General features: G+C 36.1%; 1 protein-coding gene across 3 annotated transcripts in view; it reads right to left on the bottom strand.

Annotated features, from left to right (window-relative positions):
* Positions 1-17,394, bottom strand: part of OXCT1 (3-oxoacid CoA-transferase 1) — a 139,496-nt gene that overhangs the window by 64,722 nt on the left and 57,380 nt on the right. For all 3 annotated transcript variants that reach the window (XM_034960127.4, XM_003810979.6, XM_063604486.1), the window contains exons 8-11: positions 11,879-11,986; positions 10,114-10,228; positions 7,617-7,711; positions 5,569-5,617 (exon numbers count right to left, since the gene is read on the bottom strand). In XM_034960127.4, the coding sequence (XP_034816018.1) occupies positions 5,569-5,617; positions 7,617-7,711; positions 10,114-10,228; positions 11,879-11,986 (367 nt within the window). The remainder of the gene's footprint in view (positions 1-5,568; positions 5,618-7,616; positions 7,712-10,113; positions 10,229-11,878; positions 11,987-17,394) is intronic.

Raw genomic sequence — 17,394 nt, 5'->3', positions numbered from 1 at the left:
GGAAGGAAGTTCTGGGGTAACACCTGTCAGAATCTAATGCTACTGTAAGTCACTGAGACAGAGAGACTGTGGAATCAACATGAACATAAGAAGGAATGCAATTTTGAAGGGAATGACACAGGAGATGCACCGCAGTTTCTTTTTTTAATCAACAAATAACTTCAGTGATAAGAATAACTTCTGAGATGCTAATGTACAGCATATAGTATTAACTATAGTTAATACTATACTGTATAATTGAAATTTGCTAGAAAAGTAGATCTTAAGAGTTCTCACTACAAAAAAAGGTAACTCTGAGGTGATGGATGTGATAATTAACAATTGTGGTAATCATTTCACAATGTATATGTATATCAAATCATCACATTACACGTCTTAAATATAAACAATTTTTATTGGTTAAGTATATCTCAGTGAAGCTGGGGAGAAATAAAAATAAAATTAGAAAACACATATAGAAAAAAAGGACCCACCTAATTCCTTAATTTCATTTGGCCTGAACTCTCGACTTTTCATCTCTCTCCCCTTTTCTTTCTTTTTCTGACTCATCTGTACTCTCTTGCCCCATAAGCTTCTATTAAAACCACAGGATTTTCATAAAATCAGGGAATAACATGGTAATACTGGCCAATGTATCTAAGGCTAACTTCCAAGAGGTCCCCTTGGAAGGACATCTCCCAAGACTTACATCTCATAATGAGGTTCAGAGCTGGAAAAGATTTTCAAGGTCATCTACTCCCCATAGAACTAATAAAATCACCTGACTCATATCTAAGCTGCTCCCATCTTGTGATCTATTTCCTCTCTATTCAGGAGCTTCAGGGGCCTGGGAATAGCTTCTGGTCTCAACCAGGAAGGTGCTCACATACCACTGTGCCAAAGATAAGTCACCTGTTTTGAGAACACCCCATGCATGGCCCCAGTATAATAGGGCAGACAAAAAGAAAGAGAAGCAAAACTGTTATTCCAAAATTGGAATAGGAAATAGCTCCCAGAAACAAAAGGACCACAGGCAGTCTGAATATCCCTAGCTGTGCAACACAGTTATATCCTCAGATTCTCAAGTCTTTCCCGAAAGCTAACTTTTCCATCAATATCCCCCTCCATTCAAACTTGAGTATGGAGAGAGAGTAAGCTTATTTATAAATATATAAATATTTCATCTTGATATAAATATATATCTCTCGAGGGAGCTTTATTCCAAATGATAGAAATATTTTTGTATCTTTTAAAGTACACAAAATTGAAAAGTTTTGAAAATACTTCCTGGTATGGTTAGCAGGGGCTTTTAAACAGCATGTAAGATGTAGTGGATTAAATTAGATAATGCATGCAAAGTCCTTACTCTAACTTGCCTGGCACAGAGAAAGGGCTTTATAAACGTCACCTTTTATTATTGCCATTTTTGTTATTCCTCTCTCCAACGCTACTTATAAAAGAGACAATGCCATTGCCCCTCTAGGGACAAATGCCACAGGACCAAGCAATTGGCTTATATGGTGGGGTTATATGGCCAGCCTGTGTGAGCTCTAGGTTTTAAGACAGGCATAACACAACTAAACCTTATTCTAGACACAATGTCTATAACCTGCAAATTCAGATCCTCATCAGTCCTGTGGGAAGTCAAGGAGGAGGAATTTGTAGGACAAAAAGGAAGAAAAACATTAAAAATTCCAGTTCTTTGTTTTTTAGAGGCTAAATAACACTGACTTCCAAAAGACAACCTGCACTGGCTGATAATACATAGAAGGCATATTTACCATGTTATAGGAAACTGAGATCAATGGGAAGAGCTTTGGATCTCCCTATATTATTTGTGAAGCATAGTTTTATTAAAGAGCCTAGAAAACAACTCTCTTGAAAAATCATTATCAAGGCCTCTGCTAATACATTACAGCATCTTAAAAATTACATTCTTTTGAAGCAAGGTTAATTTTCAGCATTTTTAAACATCCAATATCTAAACAAAAATAAGTATCCTAAAGTTGAATCCATGATTTTCACATAGAATGTCCAAGTTTGGTCAAGAAAAGTCGTAACTAAAGGCAATCAACATAAAGAGGGCTTTCTTATTTGGCTATTCCTGATTGATTTGTCTCCTCCAATTTTTCTTTATGTATATCTCAATTTTTCATATTTGGGCAATAGAGTTATCAATTTCATGGTCACTGAGTCCTTTGGCTCATGATTTAACAGGTCATCCACACAATAGTAAATGCCTACTATATGCCTTAAACAGCGTTATAAACCAAATTTGGGTGATCTGAACTAGTGGTTTGCAAACTTTAACATTCATCAGAATCACATGGAAGATTTATGAAATGCATAGTTTCTAATTCAGTAAGTGTGGTGAGGTCTGAGAATTTCATTTCTAAAACATTTCCAGTGATGCTGACGCTGTGGGTCTGGGGACCACACTTAGACCACACTGCCCTAAGCAAAAGGAACTTACTATACAGCAAGACAGATGAACAAATAATTACAAGGCAAAATGTGATATGCTTCTCAGAGAGACACTAGATATGTTGTGGGTTTAGGGGAAGAGCATTTCTGAGCTACAGTAGGATTTGGAGAAGAAAAATGAGCTGGAACTTGAAGGATAGGCATAATGAATGTTGATAGAAAGTTATCAGTAAGGAGATGGGGATAAAAATGGAATGGAGCAGAATAAAATCTCATGAAAGACACACCAAGAGCAAAGACATGCAAAGAAGAGTATGAGCCATAATCAGAAAACACCCAGCAGTCCAGAATGGGTACACAAAAGTATCCTTGAAGGGTACAGCAAGACAGAAAGCCATAATGGTTGGTTGCAAACACTACAGAGATCTGGAATGCCATGTTATCTGTACTTTAGACTGCAGCCCTGTGATTCTTCAGATGTGATACATATACCTCTAGAGCAGAGTTTCTCCTGCTTAGCACTATTGAGCATTGGGGCTGGTTAACTCCAGCGGATAGGGAAACTGTCCTGGTTGCTGTGGGATGTTTATCAGCATCCCTGGCCTCTACCTACTAGATGTTACTCCCCCCAGGTGTGACAATCAAAAATGTCCTCAGACATTGCCAAATGTCTCTGGGGGCAAAATCAGACCCCACCCCATTGAAAACGACTAGTGTAGAGAGGACATGGCAGGGGGCCAGGGATATTAAACATGGTTATTCTTTCTAAAGCAACTTTAATCAAAAGTTAAGTCATTTAAAATACTGTATATTAAAATAAGAAAACATTAAGAAATGAAGAATGCAAAATGCACAATACAGAAGCAAAAATATGAGACTTAGAAATTTCACAACTGCATTGGGTTACTCTAGGTTAGAGCCCAGATCTTGATGGGACCTCTGGAACATTCCTAGCACTGCTGTCTGCACCTCTGTGCAAGTCAGGTCATCAGCAGATATAACTCAGTGTATAGAGAAAAAGGCCAGGGGTCACAAGCAGGAGACTGGGTATGAACTCAGTCCCTAGCAATGTTATCTTGAACCCATCACTTCAATTTTCTGGACCTCAGTTTCCCAATTTGTATAACAAGGTTTCATTTGAGGTTCCAATGGTATAATACATGTGAAAAAGTATGCTCTAAGCCATATAAAACTATACAACTGGTAGTTCATTTTTACATAACCTTATGAGACTTTTTTAAAAGAGATCCTTGGAAATAGTTCTATTATTATTTTGAATTTTTATTATACCAATTATATCCAGAAACATAACTCTTTGTATTCAAAGAGATTTCCATAAAATGCTTTCAAACTAACACAAATAATGGGTTGATCTTGCAGATAATTTTGGGAATTGAGGAAACCACCAATTTATATTCTAGGCTCTCCAGCTTAAAGTATTTCCTAATTTAAAATCAAAAGTGTCAAAGTATCAAAAATCCCACAAAGGACTTTGAAAAAGTTATAATATTATTAAACTGACTTGGAGCTTGGCTTCCCATAAGCAATGAATTCTTGCTTTGTAAAGTAGTTTGTAAATGTGGCACTTCAAGTGTTGAAGTTGAAATATAAAATTGGTGGAAATATAAAATTGGTGGCTTCATTTGGACTGAGCTACTTCTAAGCTCTATGGAATCAGAAACACCTACTGTCCAACCACATTGAAAAAGTTAACAACTTTTCCAAAGAAAGTGGGTTTTATAAACTGAAGCCTGAAATTTGGAACATGCAGTTATTCATTTTGCAAATAACTCACTAACATCATAAATTAATTAAACCAAGCAGCAAATATTTTCACAGATCAATGAGCTATTGCTAAAGGGTACAGTACAATTAAATTACAGCCTTGGTTAAATGTCATTGCTTTATCACAGTAGGCCTTTCAGAGTTGAGTCGTGTTATCTAATTCAACTATTCAACCAGAAGCTGTTTCACTTCCAAAAATTCTAAGTATCAAACATCAATTTTACTTGGCAGCTGGCCTTTATGTTCAGCTCATATTACCTGTCTTCTGAAATTTACACATACTATTTTTGAATGCAAAGTAAGAATAATAAAGAATAATAGTTTTGCGGGGGCAGAATGAATAAAAGGATACAGAAAATCATGCTAGAACCTAAAAATTAGCTTCTTATGGGCAGCTGCACTCCAGGGATGATATATGGCTCCAAAGTGGTGGCAGTGTTGCCTCAAGCATAGGCAGTGAAGATGGCCAAAAGACCTGACCTGTTCTTCCTCCTCTAGGCTGTTAATATATGAGGCTACATCTCAGTCAAAGAAAAGGCTAGTAATAAAAGGTAAAGCATATGCCTGTAAGAACAAAGGAGAAGACAAGGCTATAGTCCCCAGTTCAACAAAACTATATTTATTACATTACTAGATCATACTTACCAGCAGAGTACCTCCTTAAGCACCTCTCCTGCTCCAATGAGAACTAGAAAATACGAAGCATCACCACCAACAAAAACCCCAGTGTACCAGATCTTTTCTTTTTGCTGCTATGGATTCACTCCCACCCTTCTCTATCCTGAGAAGGCTGACCTACTTTGACTTGAGATTCACCAGTGGGAGGCACAGGCAGGCAACCCAGCAGAGGACACTCTCCACCCAACCAGGTTGCTGTGATTTGACTGAGTTCCTCTACCAAAGGCCACAGTTCCTACTAAGTGGCCAGTTCCTCTACCAAAGGCCACAGTTCCATTAAGTGGCCTTTGGTAGAGGAACTCAGTCAAATCACAGCAACCTGTCCCATAAAGCCCAGAGGTGATAACTCCCTGTGGAATTTCACCATCCTTTCTTGGTCTCTTTTAATCCTGTCCATGCCCTTGTAAATTGTCCCTTCCTCTAACTCTCAATTACCCCATATAAGAGTGCTCTCTATTCACAGGCAGGACCCTGACTGATTGATCCATCAAAGCTCTTCCATTAAATGTGCCTTCATCTGCATTTCCTCCTTTATCTTGGTCATTCCTGAATGAGGGGAGACCTCAAAAAAGCTTATCTCTCCTCCTCAACAATGAATACCATGGAGTGCTCTCCAGGAAAAGACAAAGAATTGAGTCCAAACTCTTATTATGTAGCACAAAATTAATAGCAAAGGGAAGGGCTAGAAATAAGTGAGCTTACCTGCATTGATGAGATCTGCATCAGCTTCATGTTGTCGTGGATATGGACCCTGTCAAATACAACATACATTCAATTAGTAAATGAAGATTCTCACTGAATCACATATTAGAACTGTAATATAAATAACTTCCCTAAAAACCCTATAAATTTATCATCCGAAGACTTGAGGTAAACTTTTGAAAAATAATTCGGTTGTGTCCATGGCTCTGTTTCTTATGTTAGTCTTTTCTATACTAAAGTTGTGATTGGGCAAATGAAAAATATTTTCTAAAAATTACCAGTTTGAAAGAAATGCTATACTATTAGAAATACAAGTCCATAAAACAAAAAGTAATTATTTAGTCCCTACTATGAAAATGTATTAGAAATATAGGTCGGTAAAACTAATGTAGGCCAGGGCAGTGGCTCATGCCTGTAATCTCAGCATTTTGGGAGGCTGAAGCAGGAGGATCACTTGAGGCCAGTTCAAAACCAGGCTGGCCAACATAGTGACACCCCATTCTCTTAAAAATATAAAAATCAAAGAGGAAAAATTTAGTACCTACTATGCAGCCAATGTTATTCAAAAACTTTTCTGTGAGGATTAATGAATACAAACTACATCACATTATTTGGCTAGAAGGACCTGGAGAGGCAAAGTTTTAGCTTTCTGATTTGTAAAATGTAGGCCTGAATTTGGGTTTCTAATCTTACTCCTCACTACATGTAAGTTTTGATATACTTATGTCCTCATGTTCCTTTTGCACAGCTACTCTCAGTAAAGTTTTTAAATTTTTCCATATATTTTTATAATGTAACTCTATTTAAATAGGCCAAGTAGTTTAAGAATATCACATATATTCGATGAAAAGAGGGGAAACTATAAAAAAATAAAAGGCATACTATATAAGATGGAGCCAAAAATGAAGAAATATTGGCTGTGAAATTTTTACATACTTTCTAGAGAGGGACCAAAAATTTATCCTTTAAACTGAAGTGGCAACTAATGTTCAGAGCTATGTAAATTTTCCTTTAAACACTGGCCATGGATAATCCACAAATTTATTTCCCTTTTCTTCAAAACCAGGAATTTGATCACTCTAGATAATCTCTAAGGCACCTTAAAAATGCAAGTCTTTAACTTCCACATGAATCTGCTTTTATCCAAATATATATCATTTTTGTGTCTTTGAAAATGTCACGATTATTGTCTCAATCAGTATCAACTATACGCTCAGGATCATTATTTATTTTGAATTGTGAATACGTTTTCCATATGCATAATTTCTATTGCATTAACAGTTATTATCTACTGAGAAATAAAAGATTATGAATAGGCAAACCAAATCCCTGCCATTGTTAATTAAATTAAAATGTCATACAGGAAGCAAAAAAAATATGATTTTATTATAATAATGAAAAAATATGGCCTAACTAAGAAAACTGAGCTCATCTGGATGCTTAATCTTAAGGAAGAAAAAAATTTAACCTTTTGGACAATAGAGCTTCAAAAGGAGAATGAGATGAGAACTTCTACAGCTTTTTGAGGCAATCAACTCAAACAATGTCCCTGTCCTAAAGTAGAAACCTTACTCTTCAGTTTCTCACTCTGAGGCTTACTTAATTTTATTTAACATAGAACTATTGACAACCTTCATTATCTTGTCCAACAACAGAAGGATGAGAAATAGTTTACACAGGAAATCATGAGGTCTCTCTGAATCAGGTTCCACATGGGAGACGCAGTCAGAAAGCCAGAGTCAGGAACGTACCATCTACTACATAAAATACAATACTACACTGCTCACATTTTAAGGGAAAAATTAAATATTTTATCATGATAAAAAGAAAAATAAGGTTGGGCGCTTTATGCAACAACTCAGATTTCACTATGTGGGACGGATCCACTAAAATCTCAGGTTTCAGCATTATACAATTTATCCATGTAACCAAAAATCACTTGCACCCTAAAAGCTATTGAAATAAAAAAATTTAATAAAAAATTTCACAACATGAAATATCTCATTCTTCATTAAGACTGGATTTTAGAAAACAAATTTTCATCTTACCAAACCCAGAACTCCATTTTCACTTTGAAGATGAACAGTTATATTTGGGCTGATAAAATTGCTGGCCAGGAGAGGGATTCCTATGCCCAAATTAGCTGGAAAAAAAAGATGTTAAGGTCCAGCATATAAAAGGTAGAGAAGTTATACCATAAATCTTCTACATATACAGATCTGAACAGAAGCTTTATTTAAAGGTGGCTTACTCTGAATGTAATAAATGACTATATTCTCCAATCACCCATGGCGCATTATTTTGTAATTTTTCAAAAAAAAAAGTCTCTAAGTCAGCTTTTTCAGTAACATTAATATCAAAGTAGTGGCCTCAGAAGCTAGCCATTTGTCACATTTTAACAAAAATGTAAGCACATTTTCATTAATGTGCTCCGCAAATTTGGGTTGATATATTATAACTGATTTATTAAACACAGCTTGACTTTTAAAGAATGATTTTCACTATTCAAAACTCCTGCCAAAAGTAAAGATCGTTTTTTATCGTCTTTATTGATAAATGGAGTTACCGTTTTTAAATTTTAGAAAAGTTTTCTGACAATACCAAAATTTCTGCCTAAAAGTATATCAGATCCTTTGGGTCTCTATGGTAACATTCATTGGTAACTGAATTTTCTATGTGACATAAAAAGAAAAGTGGGGAGGAAATTAAATTTCAGCAAATACAATTGAGCTCATCGATAAAGCAGCTGTTGTTAAGGCATCAAAGAGTTAAATGAGGTTGTTGAATTGTCTTCCTTAAATGATCAAAACAGGAGTGATGATGATTACTACTCAATGGTGTGGGTTCAATCCTGCCTATCAACATAGGCAGGCTGATCAGATCAAAGATACTCACACTGCCTGGAACTACTGCCCACTACTGTCCACTACCACTGCACAACAAATACCTCACCAGAACTAGTACAAAGAATGATGGCACTCTGATGAGATTCTAACAGTGAAATCTTCATAAATCAAGGCCAGAGGAGGTTTATATATGGTGCCATATTATAAACTACAAAAGCCAGCAGTACAACTCAATGACCCAGGTCACTTCTTGTGGATAGAGTAAATCTATGAAGCTATGATTATAGCTACTGGGTTTACCTCTAGTGTTCTATCACAGTCTAGTATAGTGTTATTTGTAATTTATTTCTCAATAATGCACAGAACACATTAGGATACTAATTCCATTATGAGCAGGTGTTTTTAGGACAGAGCAACCCAAATTACAAGTCTGGTACCTCAACTCTTTCATCATATTATAGCATTCTCTCGGTTCTTTAATATTTTAAAGTCAAACACCAGGGAGGAAAAAAGTCTATGTATTTTGGGTTGAAAAAAAGTAGGAGATATGGAAAGACCACTTGCATAAACTGACTTGCAAATATTTTTCACAGGCAATACAATAACTGAATAAAGAACACCTAAAATCAGTATTATAGTCAGTGTTTAAATATCAATGGTAAGTCAGGGTAAGACGGGTTGAGAAGTCCAGTGACCAACTTTTACCTACTAACTCAACTTGGTTGACACCACACCTTGCTGATACAAGAACTGGAAGAGCAGCAACATGCTATTCTTTTCCCCTATGTGAGTTTGCACCATAACACAAGGTATAAACTGAAAAATGAACAAAAATGAGGTAGAGGTAAAAAGAAAGGGAAAAAAGAAAAGTTCTCCCAGTCAAGATCACAGTCTGGAAGACTGACATTCATGGACCAGGGAAGCTCACAGAATGGAGACATTTGTCATGTCTCTCATTCTTTCTGTCCTAGGTCTTTTAAGTATGGCTTCACTGTATCCACCATTCAACAAACATTCATTTTATCATATGCGATCTGTATTTGTATGTGTTATTTGTATTATATAATTCAATGTCTACTGTAGTGAAAACTAGCAAAATGGTGAACAGATTTGTTATTTAAATGCATTCAAAATCCAAATATTAATTGCATTAATTATGTCTACTCTACCTCTTTTTTTGACAAAGTATCTAAAGCAGAATTTGAATCATTTGTTGAATACCCTCATAAAATATTAGATATAACAGGGTAATCACAGGATCTTTGTCAAGAGAATAAAAGGGTTGTTAAGAAGTTGGATCTTTCAAGGAGTATGCAAATGTCAGGATAGACAGAAAGTAAATAGCACTGGTTATCACTAGGAATTCTGAGATTTGAAAACACTCATCTTGGGTAATCTCTTTTCCCAATAATCTCCCATTAAATGCAAGTTGTACTGAAATCTAATGGGTATTAGAAAATAGCTAAGCAAATTATTGATTGCCATTTTGTTTCAAGAAGGCAAAGAGATATCTGTCATGTATCTTGACACCTTTGGATTATATGCCACATTTTGTAAAAAAAAAAAAAAAAATTGATTAATTACCTTAAAAGTTACCATAGACTAGAGATGACTCACTATGCAAGAGGTCTAATAGCCTGATCAATATGGGAAAAGCAAAGGCTATGTCTTTGCCCGGGCTCAGAAGGATAAAGGATACCATACATGCCATCCTCAAACTCAAGAGCGGCCCTCTTGATGATTCGTTCCCTTACGTCATCTCCAGGTTTAGCAGATTTGGCTTCCCCATCTCCCTCTTTCCGGATTGATAAACGCTTTAAATTAAACAGAAATAAATTATTCGTGGTTGAGGTATGCTTTGTATTTTATCACTGCTGAAATAAATTTTACTGGAAAAAAAGATGAGCTCTCTCCCATTGTTATGAGACAAATCTGCAATATACCAGATATTTAAAAAATACTATGGGTGATATTTGATGGTAGAAATAATTCTTTAGGAACTAAATGAAAGTGGTCAGATTTGTTTAAAGAGGAAGATACGCTGTTCAGTCTGTTTGAAGCAAATAATCTGTTACTATCACACTGTCTGCTACTTCTGTTATTCTTCCAACTAAATTCTCCTCTGGTGCTCAGGGATTGGCCAGAAGAATGAAGGAGGAACAGACTTTGGGAATGTGTTTTTCAGGGCTGTCAGAATGTGTTTACCAGGTGTTGCTGCTGCCAATTGCCTGTTTCCACCTGCAAAGTCCAGAATATTTTTACCACAAATGCATCACAGGAATCATAGAAATACCCAGAAACCAGCCAGGAAACTATTTCCTCTATGAAGTCTCTTTGACACAAACTCTGGCTCGTGTTTGCCAAAGTCTCATCCTTTCTTCCTGGGCCCCTGACACTGGTTTTGTATTATAAAATGTCTTCCTGTTTGATATCTACAAGGTAGTGGGTATCTCTAGCACCCTACTGTATGTCTATTCTGTTGCTGATCCCTAGACACTTCTGAATCATGACAGTAATTCTGGTAGGGTGGCCATTGTCTACTCTCACAGGCTGATGATTTAGATATGTGTCCCCTCCAAATCTCAGGTTGAAATGTACTTTCCAATGTTGGAGATGCGGCCTAGTGGGAAGTGTTGGATCATGGATGCAGATCCCTTATGAATTGGCTTAGTGCCATCCCCTTGGAAATGCAGGAGTTCTCCCTCTGTTAGTTTACACACGAGCTGGTTGTCTAAAGGAGCCTGGCATCTTCTCTCTCTCTCGCCTTGTGACATGCCTGCTTCCCCTTTTCCTTCTGCTCTGAGTAAAAGCTTCCTGAGGTCCTGACCAGAAGCAGATGCTGGTGCCATGCTTCACGTATAGCCCACAGAAGTGTGAGCCAAACAAACTTCTTTATAAATTACCCAGTCTCAGGTATTCTTTTACAGCAATGCAAAAGGGACTAACACACTGGCCTTAGAATACCTTCAATGCTCCTGGTACCTACACTCCTTGCCACAATCTCATACTCACCAGCTACCCACAGCCTGAAGCTAATTAGAATGACATTCTACACTCTAGAAAAGTGCAAAGCACCTTCAAGACAGACAATTCTGAACAATCAAACATTAAGATAAGACTACAGCAGGGATAAAACCACCAAAGACATGATTATTCTTATCTCCCCTCTAAGACAGCCAGAAAAACTACAGATCATAAATTAGGACAGTAGAAGCCTAGTAGACACAGCCTAGAGAATCTCATGGCATGGTGATACATATCTTGTGATGACAAGGCACTGTCAGCCTGCACAGAGGCATAGACCATCATATCCCCATGATGATAGACACATGAGAAGCTCTTACTAAGATCCAAGACCAGACTTTCTGCTCAGCTCTAGTTCCCCATCATCTCGAATGGCCCCAGGGATGCACTATCTCTGTAACTGGATCCATGAATACTGACAAAGCAGCTAAGTCAATTACCTCAATTCTTTTCTCATATTTTTCTCCCTTTATAAGGCGATGTACATAAATCTGAGGAATATGGATGTCTTCTGGAGCAAATGCTCCAATATCCACAATTTCTTCAACCTAGACAAAGAGAAATTTCTTTCAAAGTTAGCGAAAGCTTAAAGTGAACATTTTTAATTTTTAAAAAAGTATACACAACTTCACATACAACTTAGGCTGCAAACATGATGTAAATATATATGACGGAATATGGACATGTATCTATGTATGTATATGTATACATATAGGTAATGTCTATCACACCTCCTGGACCCACAAAAGAGAAGAAATTAAAGTGTATGCGTCTGAACAGAAAATACAGACCATTAGGCTCCAGAAGTTAGTCTTTGCTTAAAAGAGTCTCAGTTACAAATTTGTCAAATGGTTTGTCAGTACAGCTGCTTGAACTTTCACAAATTGCAGCTCAACTATGCAATGATAGCACATTCCTTAAACACAGATTTTCTAAATTAATGGGAAATTTATCATATCAAAGACAAAAATCTGTAATAACATCTGCTTGGTCAATTGAAGAGCTTTTTAAATATAGATACAAATGCTATTTGTAACAGTTGTAAATTATTCTTGTTAGCTTCCTAGGATCGTGATACAACTGCAATTGCTGAAATAATTTACTTAAAGACAGATAATTAATTCCAATATGGAAACTTCAAAACTGAAATATTAATTAGTATCAATTTAATTAGAATCAAAGTCATTCACCAAGAATAAGGTCATATAGCAATATGAAATGCCTCCACGTTAGTCTGTTATTTTAGAATTAATTTAAAAGACAATTTTTCTATCAACATAAAACAGTTCAAAAGAACAAGGATCAAGAAAAACTAAACTCAACATTGTTGTGGTGAAAGAATTAGCTTTCTGGTGACACGCACGCATACAAACATACACACCTTTAAGTTGTGAGTACTCAGCTTAACAGATACAGTGTCCAAAACAAACAACTGTTTGCTTCCATGAACTGACTTATACAAGGATAGTAGTATTGATTTTTGTTTCCTAAACTAATCACTGAAATCTGGAAATCTGTGAGGTTAAGTAGCCCTTCTTATGCTGTTCTACTACTATATGCCTTCACTAGGCTCCTCCTACAGTGCAAGAATACCAGGGCTTACAGAAGACATTTTACTTATCGTGCAATGCTCACAAATAGCTGAAAAAGGCAAGGACATGGTGGATAAAAGCTATCTTCTTTGATAAACAGAAAAGTCAAACAAAAATTCCAAGGAAAGGTCAGAAAATATGTCGGCATCCAAGTTGAACTACTGGGTAGAGAGGCATCTGGGGATGAGTGAGGAGACAGGGAAAGTGGGGCCGAAGACCCCTTGCCACTGCACTCTATGTCCTCCCCTTGAAAACTCTGTATGCTCCAGTATTTTCTATTCAAGGTGGAGGTGGGGAATGCAGAGCAGCTAAGCACTACTGCTACCTCTTCAACTGGTTGGAACTTTCAGCCATTAGGGCTCATTCACATCTTTCCATATTCAGTTTTAGCCTTCAAAGAAGTTCTTGACTTTAAAAATGTGTTTATACATTAATCCAGTATCCTGAGGATAGACATGAAGATTTATTATTCATGAAAACACTAATCACAAAATTTATTATAATAATGAATTGAAAACAACTTTAATGGTCAGCAATAGGGAAATGGTCAAATAAACATGGTGTAGCCATGTGATTAATCAATATTATGCACTCATAATATTTAATGATATCTCATAATTTCATGTTTCATAAAATGCAAGATTTTGTATAAGTAAATAAAAATTTATAGAAATGCACTTTGGGATAGACAATTATTTATATACCTACAGAAAATAAAAGGAAACACACGGAAATGCTAAGAATTGTTATCTCTGGGTAATAGTACAAGTGGTTTTTGTTTTCCTTTTACTTTTATAATCAAAACTGAAACCCACAATGTTATTTTTTCAAAAGATGTGATAAACACTAAGTTTCTAAAACTAGAAAATCATAAGTGGAGCATGTGATAAATCTCACAATTAGTTTGACATGTACCAAAGAGGGCATGTTAAAAAGAAAATAGAGAGTCTAAGAAAAACTGAAGTTTCTAAACCCTAAAAGCAGTCACATTATGAACTAAACTAAGCAAACCCTTCTTGCCTGCACATTTGAAAATAATAATGTGAATTATTTTTCATGCCTAATATTGCTCCACAAGGTCAGACCCTCAAATCTCTTGCTATGATTGTGACAGCAGCTTCCTTTGGTCTTCCTGCCTCACCCTCTAGCAGGGGCAAAGAACATAATAAAAAAGGAAGAAAAAAAAGTATTGCTCACTTAAACTGAAAATGCTGATGGAAACCTGCCACTATTTTCTTTTGGTTCCATCAAAGAATGTTTCAACAGAAAACACCAAATCAAGACAAAGCTTCATTACCAAGGACAATTATATCATAACTCTCAGAACTAACAGAATGAATATGTCCTGGTAAAACAACTCCGATAAGCAAGAATCTAGCTAAACATAAACAATTCCATGTTTTGTCATCCTAATATAAATGGCTTTCAGACTGTAGAAAATGCATGTGCAGCATTTGTCAAAATAACAACACTCAACAGTATTGAAAATGTCTATACAAAAATCAAAGCTTTTTCAGAGTTGGTTAGCGGAGTTAATAGCTAAGAAAGAAAATATTTGAAGTACAAACCAAAAGAAGAAAACATGTTTTCAGACAATCTATGAAAAGAGTTTTAAAAAAAAAATGAAGAGGCAGAACTATCTTAATGCTAGCTATTGAAGGGACTGACTTCAGTGCCAGTTTCGTGTGATCTTGAGAACAATAAGGAAGAAGCAATGGGAGGATTAAAAAGTCTAGTGAGATCAGGCGATTTAAACATAAGCGTTAATGGAAAACCTGATGAGAAAATGATGACTAAAATGAGCTGGTTAGGACAAACATAAAAATAAAAGATCCCTTACTAAAGATGGCAGAGTTTTCCTCCTGAAGTTAGAAATGGGTAATAAAGAATAAAGGACAAAGGAAAAGCCTCAGGGCAAAGCAATGGGCAGATCTAAGTATCCTCAGGCAAGATTAAGATGGAAGAAAGGTAGCTAAGAACAACCCGGACTTCTCCATGGCACTATGAATAGTTCTCATGCCCCACCACTTGCTACAACCAGAAATCCAGACGTTTGAGACTTCTCTAATTGGTACTTGTCTTTAGTCATTAACAGAAAAATAGACACTAGGAAATGTTGTTATTGATCTGAACTTTGTTTTAAAAGATTGCTTTCTCTGCACTGCACTCTTCCTACTTTATAACTGAAAACTTATTTTAAAGCTTAGAGAAGGATAAGAATTCATCCCTTGGTGACAATGTGTTTGTGATTGCTTGGCAAACATTATTTATATCTCAGGTAAGGGAAAAGAGGAGCTGCAAGGCAATAACGTCCTCATTTTTTATTTTATTTTAGTGACAACCTCAATCTGTTATAGACACAAAAATGGACCCAACCCTAAATGGTGTTAGCGAAAAATTATACACACCTGCAAAACTCTGTGTACGATACAAAGTAAGGGCTGTTGAGGGGGAGGAAGAGGAAGACTCACATTCCAGGCTTTCTTCCTGACTCATTTTAAGTTTCAAAAAAGTTTAGGAGGAACATGCTTCTTTTGCCAAAAAGAAAAGAAAAAAACCAGACAACAAGTAATAATGTCTAGAATCATGAGAAACATTAACTCCAAAAGAGAGGGGGAAAAAAAAGCAGCTGTGGAAGGCTAGAAAAATAGAAGGGGGAGACAATAAGCAATAAGAGAAGTTACAAGTTAAATGCAGAGGTGCTCTGGATGTTAAAATGAAGTAAAATGAGTAAAATGAAGAGGAAATGTGAGTAAGACCTCACGTTCAATAGATAAATAGGATAACTATAGTTAAAAATCTATTGTACCTCTCAAAGTTGCTAGAAGAGAATAATTTGAATGTGCTTAGCATAAAGAATAGATAAATATGGTAATGAATATCTCACTTACCCTGATTTTACCTTTATGTTATACGAATATGTCAAATTATCACAGGTACCCTGAAAACATACAGGTCTATCATGTATCAAAAAAGAAATAATTTTTTAAACAAGAGGCAATGTAGAGAAAGAGGAGGTCAGCATGTAAGGCATCTTTCTCAAAGATTCAGATGAAGAGAAAAAATCCAAAGGAGCAAGAAAGTGAATATATTCTTAGGCTTCATGCTAAGGAATGATAGGACCAGTACAAAAACACAGAAAAAAATGGTATGAAAGCTAAAAGGGCCAGAGACAGATACATATGGTCTTAGATGTCTATAAGGAAATGCACAAAGACTGAAAAGTTGAGGGGCTACCAATGAATTTGCAACCTTTAAAATGGTGGTACATATGATTGCATAGTCATTGAAACCGAGTAGATGGGAGCTCATGCCAACAGACATTCCACAATGTCCGATGAAAACAAACCTAACAAAAAAGCATGTTCTGTCAAGAAAATATGCATAACACCTGGGATGCCACAGACCTAGGCATGAAGTGTGGTGAGAAATATTTAAAGTGAGTTTAAAAGGAGAAAGAATATCACACTTATGGTCATATAATGCCCAAAGATATAGATGTTATATTTGTAACAGAAGTGACAAAAATTGGCTCAAATAAGAGATGCCAATTATTTGAACATCTTCTATTCATCACAGTCTGCTGATAACTCTGTATTGCCTTCTGGTCATTTCTATCTTGCAGAATAAAAACACTGAGAGAAACCAAGATTCAGGACCCCTAACGAATAAGAATAAATTGCTTGGTAAAGTAGAAATGACAGAAATTTTGAGGAAAAAAATGACAACGTAAAATTGGAATTGGAAATAGACCAGGAAGTGAATCTTAAACGTACACAGAAATATATCCTGGTCTTTGAAGAAAAAAATTCAGTAAGTTCCGAGAAAAGAGAAGCAGGATCAAGAGGTCAGAAACTCAAAATCACAAATGGGCTTATGAAAGATGAGGATTGCAAAACTTCCATTCTGACAATATGAAAAAGGGTTATATTGATGAGGAAGAGAATTGCATATAAAGAAATGAGTGTAACAACATGGATAGCTTTGTGTTTCTTCGTATTTTATCAGGGCTCCCACAAAAGCGACACGTATGACCTAGGACAAATGGAAGTCAAGAGACCTTAAGAGGTCTATCAAAAGATACAAAATCAGAATGAGATGAGCACTCCTCAAAATGCTCAAGATGAGGAAAGGGTGGCTCCTGGGGTGATTTTGTTTTTGCTGCCACTGCTGGAGAATTTGAAAATGATAATCACTACTGCTTGGGCAGAAGACAGGAAAAAACAGAGCAGTTCAATTTTATTTTGTTTCTGACTTCACCAGGGAGAAAGAAAGTAGAACTAGTATGATTATGAAGAAATTCAATTCCAAGAAGAGCTACCCAGATTCTCTGTACTAATACTAGGCTGTAGACCCACAACATC

This window comes from Pan paniscus, chromosome 4, assembly GCF_029289425.2.
Source record: "Pan paniscus chromosome 4, NHGRI_mPanPan1-v2.0_pri, whole genome shotgun sequence".
NCBI classification, from domain to species: Eukaryota; Metazoa; Chordata; class Mammalia; order Primates; family Hominidae; genus Pan; species Pan paniscus.
The sequence above is the reverse complement of the archived record's forward strand: the minus strand, read 5'-3'. Positions and strand labels throughout refer to the sequence as shown.